The 6,079-nt window shown below is 38.8% G+C and overlaps 1 protein-coding gene across 1 annotated transcript; it reads right to left on the bottom strand.

The window, feature by feature from the left end:
• Positions 1 to 570: 570 nt before the first annotated feature.
• On the bottom strand, positions 571 to 1,380 carry LOC122050902 (zinc finger protein 36-like). Its single transcript, XM_042611770.1, has one exon. The coding sequence runs from the start codon at positions 1,378 to 1,380 to the stop codon at positions 571 to 573; it is 810 nt and encodes a 269-aa protein (XP_042467704.1).
• Between the last annotated feature and the right edge of the window lie 4,699 nt (positions 1,381 to 6,079).

Genomic DNA, 6,079 nt, shown 5'->3' with positions numbered 1-6,079 from the left:
TTTCTTTCTTCTAAAAAAAACGTAACCTCTTTGTTTGTCAATTTCTCATCTTCTTCCATCGGTCTACAAAATAATCATTATTTTAACCGGTGTAATTTGGCCGTGAGAATATTGTAGCAGTGGCAGCGATGGTTTTAATTTGCTCCAAATTAAAATTTTCCACTGTAAACTCTTGATCGCATCCGGTGTTTGTGATTTTATAATGTAGAGATACATATATGCATATGCAACTCATGGAGTCGTCTGGAAATATAAGTGACTCTTGTCCGTTGAAAATTTGAACCATCGATCTATTTGACCAATTTGAACTCCTTAAACTAATCGGTATATATATATATATATATATAGATATATATATATATATAGATATATATAATTTATTTAAAAATAATATTTACTAAATAGATAATCTACAAGATCCGTTCGCTCCCGCTTCAACATAAACAATATCGATCGCCATTAGTTTTGTTCCCTTGTAACTTGACAGTTATTTGTTGATCAGGTCTAGATTTCCTTAAATGAGACATTAATTAATCAAACTAACCAGATTAATTAATGTCTTAAAAGAAATTAAAAGAAAGTAAAGAAGCGAGGAGGGGGAGAGGTGGCCGCCGCCGCCGGATGAGAGCTCACCGTTTCCTCTTCCTTAGCCAATTCCGCTTCCGGCATCGCCTCCTGGTTGAGGTCAATTAACAAGCCCATCGCCGTCGAGCACTCAGTCAGCGAGGACGATGGCCCAGCCATCGGCCTGTTCTCGGCTGCGGCTTGCCGTCTCTTCCTCTCGTAGTGAGCCCTCATGTGCCCGCCTAGCGCTGGCCCCGTCGCGAACGACTTGGAGCACAAAGAGCAAGCGTGAGGCTTGTTTTGGTCCGCTGCTCCGGTGACGACGGCCGCTGATGCGGCGGCTCTGTATTCGGCAGGGAACTTCCGAATATGGCTGGCTTTGTGGCCCCCCAAGGCCTGGTAGGAAGAGAACACCTTACCGCACTGGGAACATACATACCTCGCCTGGTTGCGCTGTGTCGGAGCCGGAGATACAGACGGAGACGGCTGTCGGATAGGCGGCTGCGGCGGAAGTGGCTTGTCCTGCTGCGACAGCGACGACAGTGAAATTGGAGACAACTCTTGCCGCTGTTTTGGTGGAGACGGGTATGGCGACGGAAGTGACTGGCTCCGTTTCTCCACCTCCGGCTGAGAAAGCGGGGACCTTTCTTCCTCTGCCGGAGTCATCTTTGATAAGTCCACGAGCGTGAGGGCACACTCCTTCTCTTTTTCGGTGTGCCATGAAAACGACAGAGTCGATTGGCGGCGACGCTCTGTTCGCCTGCCCTTAGGCACCTTGGAGAAGGACGGCAGAGAATTGTAACCGCCGGTCGCCATTGCTCTGTTTCTCGTTGTGGAAGAGGAGAAGAGATTAGAAGAGATTAGTTGTGTTATATTTATAGGGAGAAGACGAGAATCAGAAACGAATTAACTGGATGTTGTTTTTGTTAACGAATCAATGCAAATCAAATAATTCATTATTTTTTCCTTAATAGCGCTCGACTCGAATTACCCCGTGTATTCATTATATTAGGAAATAATTTTTATAAATGTAGAAAAATTTGATTAGAGTTTAATTTTATTAGAGGAATTAATTTATAATGTATATCAATCATGATTTAATTTCCTATATTGGGTTTGTAAATATTACCAGATAACAACAAATTTCATTAGACAACTAATTAGGTTTAGAATATTTAATTAATTATTTATTATATATGATTGGGAAATCAACCCGATCTTTTCTCGTATTTGTAAATATATCTTATTTTTATGAAGAAAAGAGCAAAACAATATTATTCTAAATCTTCCCATTTTTCTACAATCATAACGATTTCCTTCTTGAACCTGAAAACAATTTCATTGTATCTAGGAAAATCATCTAATTAATATAGAAATATTTAACAAAGAGTGTCTGCTCAAAATAGTATATATAGAAATAACTAACAAAGAGTATCTGCTCAAAAAATGCTATAGAAATAATTAACAAAGAGTATCTGCTCAAAATAATATAGAACATGACGATGATAGTCGCCTGACGATCGATATACTATGTATTAATGAGATTGATGAGGGCACTAATTAATTTCACATGGTCATTATTTATCTTTAAATTAAATTAAAAAAAATAAAAAGAGACGATTCTAATTTTATTTTTAAATTTTAAAACATATATTAACGCTAGCTAATGGTCTGTTTCGATAAGGGGATTACGTTTTGCCATCGTATATTATATATATTTTAAGTTACTAAACTAACTTTGAAATAAAAATAAAATATTTTAGTGAATCTCAAAATAATTTAATGAAAAAATAAAAAATCCTTATCGCCTAATATAAATATTTTAATTGGTCAGATATCAATTAATTATTATAAAATATATATATGGACAACAAGTAAAAGATAATTATATAACTTAGTAATATATTGATGCGGTAGATATGTATCAGTTAAATTTTACATGCTCCTCTATCAGAAAGAAAATTAAATAAATTATACGTATTTTCTAACATTTATTTTTGGAATAATTAAGTCATATTTTATGAAACACTGATATTCTTATTAATTTTGGTACCAACTTCATATCATACCCAATTTTTTTTTTAGGTTCATGTTTACCTTAGTATAAGAAGTTTAACATGGTCATGTCGATTAAGTTACTTGATTAGTTAGTATCTTCCCTTCATGGTTATTTTTTTTGTAGTATTTAATTTGTCGGTGCGTCTCTTATCATACATCTGACAATAGTAGATTGATTGTACTGTAATTAATTAGCTAAGTTGTGACTAAGCGTTCGTGACTAAGACGTACTACACTAAGGGCTGACGGGCGTGGTCGTTCGACGGATATCCAAGCTATATTCGGTGTTGCTCGATAGTCGCACGGTTTTCATCATGTTATCTTTCTAGTTGACGGTAATGGCGACGTTCAGGAGAGGGTGATAGACGGCGGAATGCTTGGGAGAGTGGGTCCGCACGGCTTTGGGTTGAGATGGTAACAATACTCCATATTATGAGTTGCCGAGCGATGATAAGAGCAGAAGAGGGGGGTCCACTGTCAAGGCTCAGTGATTTTTGCTCACTTGACCTCCACAAATTGGATCACATGGGCTCGGGGCTCCTGATGTTGCTGCATTGTGCCTACTCGAGGCCCTTTTGCCGGTTGATATGTGTGTGATGCTCGGCGCTCCGGGATAGTCACTAGCTTAGAATCACTTCTTTTTTCCGAGCTGACTGGTCTCTTTAACATTGATGTACTTCGTGGCTTGTCTGAGCAGATGATCAAAATCTCTTGGAGGTTTCCTGATAATAGAGCGAAAAAAAAAATTATTATCTATAAGTCCTTGGGAGAAGACATTTATCAAGATTTTCTATGTGGCTGATGGGACGCCCATGACCACTTAATTGAATCTCTTAAAATATGTTTGTAATGCTTCCTTAGGCCCTTGTTTGATTGCGAACAAGTTCACGTTCGTCTTTTGGTAGCGACGACTGCTAGCAAATTATTGTAGAGAAGTCGGTCGAAAATCTTTGAAGCTGCAGATCAATATGATAGGCAAGTGCTTGAACCACCTCTGCGTCGATCTAAAGAGTGTGGTGAGGAACACTCAGCACTTGACTCCATCGGTGTATTGGTGGAGCTTGGCTATGTTATCGAATTTCAATAGATGGTCCTCGGGGTCAGTTGACCCTGTGTACTTTCGAACCGTTAAATGTTTGAAGTGAGGTGACAATTGATCGTCGAGGATCTCTTGGGAGAATTGTTTGTTGCTCCACTCGAGAGAGTCATTGAGTCAAGTTGTTTTGCCCTTTTGTGTGTCCCCGACGAGCGCATTCTCAGAAGATGATCCTTGTGTCCTTTCAGCTCGGCCATGCTCTCCCGATCAGGCGTGCGAAATAACGCCCTGTGGTATGGGATTGACACATTCGGTACTTGTTGGTGGTTTGGTTTGCAGTCAATAGGGTCTTCTGCTCGAGTTCTTTGGTTAGCTCGCTGACCTATCACCAATACAGCTGGGTCCTTGGACGCTCGACAGTCGGCTACCATCTCATGTTGCTGCTGCACCATCTTTGCAGCTTGGACATTAATTAGTATCTCTAACTCTTTTTGAGTTAATGTTACTGTAGTGAGTCATCCAACATCTTCCATCTTCACGTCTCGAATGTCAGTACAGTTCTCATATACGACACCAAATATGATCCTGTTCGAAAGCTGAGAAGATGGTTGGCTAGGCACGTGGCTCTGTAGTTGACTGGAAGAAGACTCCGCTGTGGCTCTAGTGTTGACTGGAAGAAGACTCCGTGGTGGCTCTGGTGTTGACGGGAAGAAGACTCCGCAATGGCTCTGGTGTTGACTGGAGGAAGACTTCGCGTTGTCCTGCAAGATCAGGAGAGTTAGTGCCGGGCTAGGGAAGGGTCCCCGACGTTAGCCTACCGATGCTCAAATCAGTGATCCGAGTATGAGGAGAAGAATAGTAAGTAAACTGTAGCAATGAGTGTGTTCGAATATGAAATATCACATACCACCGCTTGTGAATGGAGATCCCCTATTATAGTGGCACTATAGAGTCCGTACACACATCTCAAAGTATATGTACATTTTCCAAAATGTCTTAGGAAAAGACAAGTCAAAAAATATCTTATGACATATTTACTTAAGCAAGTACGTAAATATCTGATATGACTGGCTAGAAGCTTCTAAAGTACTATTTGTTTGTTGTACATTCTCTGTTATCGATGACACAAACTTTCAAAAGAGTACGATAAGATGTATAGGTGGATCCCGCTGTAGGTCGACTACGAGTCGTTCGGTCGAGACGTCACCAGCTCAGCCATACTGAATGGACCTATCGACCTATTCTTCACTCGATCATGCTATTGTCGAAGGGGTGTATTGCGTCCGATCAAATCGGAGGTCCGATTGGCCAGGACAGTTGATCAGATAGCTTAGTGTTAGGCTCTTGACCTTAACTGCAAGTGCTAAGGACGATCTCTTGGACGGTCCTGTCAACCTTTTAAGTCCGCCCTGCCATGTAATCCACTCGGGCAACTGATAATATTACGGGTACCTTTGACCTCTTATTAATTTTGACCACTATATCAGCTGATCTATACTATCTTCACCCACTTTTAGAGGGGTGCATCTTATCATCGTATCATATATTTTATTAAATTCACCAAAGATCTTTTTTAAATATTAAATTACAAACTTCTAATAAAATTAGTTTTAATTAGTTAATTAATAGAAAAGAAAGTTTCCTCTTATTGTAATTTTAAATCATTCTCCATTCGATTTTAATTAACAGTATTGTTATTTAAAATTGATCAAAGAAGATGACATCAGTTAGATTAATAACTAAGTAAATGGTGATAACAAAATTTGAAAACCTTAAAAAAAAATTTCATCAAAAATATATTTCATTACTTTCCAAAATAGTTGCATAATTCTTCAACAGACAGATATCTCCAAATTGACCACAAATATCGAAAAAAAAATTTAATGTAACAGTTTACAACAATCAAATAACATAGACTTTTTCTTTAATTTACATTTTTTTTTCCTTTCTTTATTTTTTCAAAATGTTTAATCAAATTAATCAGATTAATTAACGTCTTAAAAGAAAGTAAAGATCCATACAGGTGTAGTTCCCATATATGATGTTAAATATGATCCTATCTGAAAGCTGAGAAGATGGTTGGTTCGGCACGCATCTCTGCAATTGACTAGAAGAATACTCCGCAGTGGCTCTGGTGTTGACTGGAAGAAGACTTCGCGGTGACTCTGGTGTTGATTGGAAGAAAACTTCGCGGTGGCTCTAGTGTTGACTGGAGGAAGACTTTGCGCTGTCTTCCAAGATCAGGAGAATTAGTGCCGGACCAGGGAAGGGTCTCTGACATTGACTTTTCGATGCTCAAGTCAGTGATCCATGTATGAGGAGAAGAATAGTAAGTAGACTGTAGCAATGAGCATATTCAACTATAAAATATCACATACCTCCACTTGTGAATGGAGATCCCCTTTTATAGTAGCACTATAA

The sequence above is a fragment of the Zingiber officinale genome, chromosome 3A (assembly GCF_018446385.1).
Source record: "Zingiber officinale cultivar Zhangliang chromosome 3A, Zo_v1.1, whole genome shotgun sequence".
NCBI classification, from domain to species: domain Eukaryota; kingdom Viridiplantae; phylum Streptophyta; class Magnoliopsida; order Zingiberales; family Zingiberaceae; genus Zingiber; species Zingiber officinale.
This window is presented reverse-complemented; position numbering and strand designations above follow the sequence as displayed.

What these genes read in the sequence shown, in the direction of transcription:
- LOC122050902 (XM_042611770.1), bottom strand. Translation starts at nt 1,380, where the DNA reads ATGGCGACCGGCGGTTACAATTCTCTGCCGTCCTTCTCCAAGGTGCCT.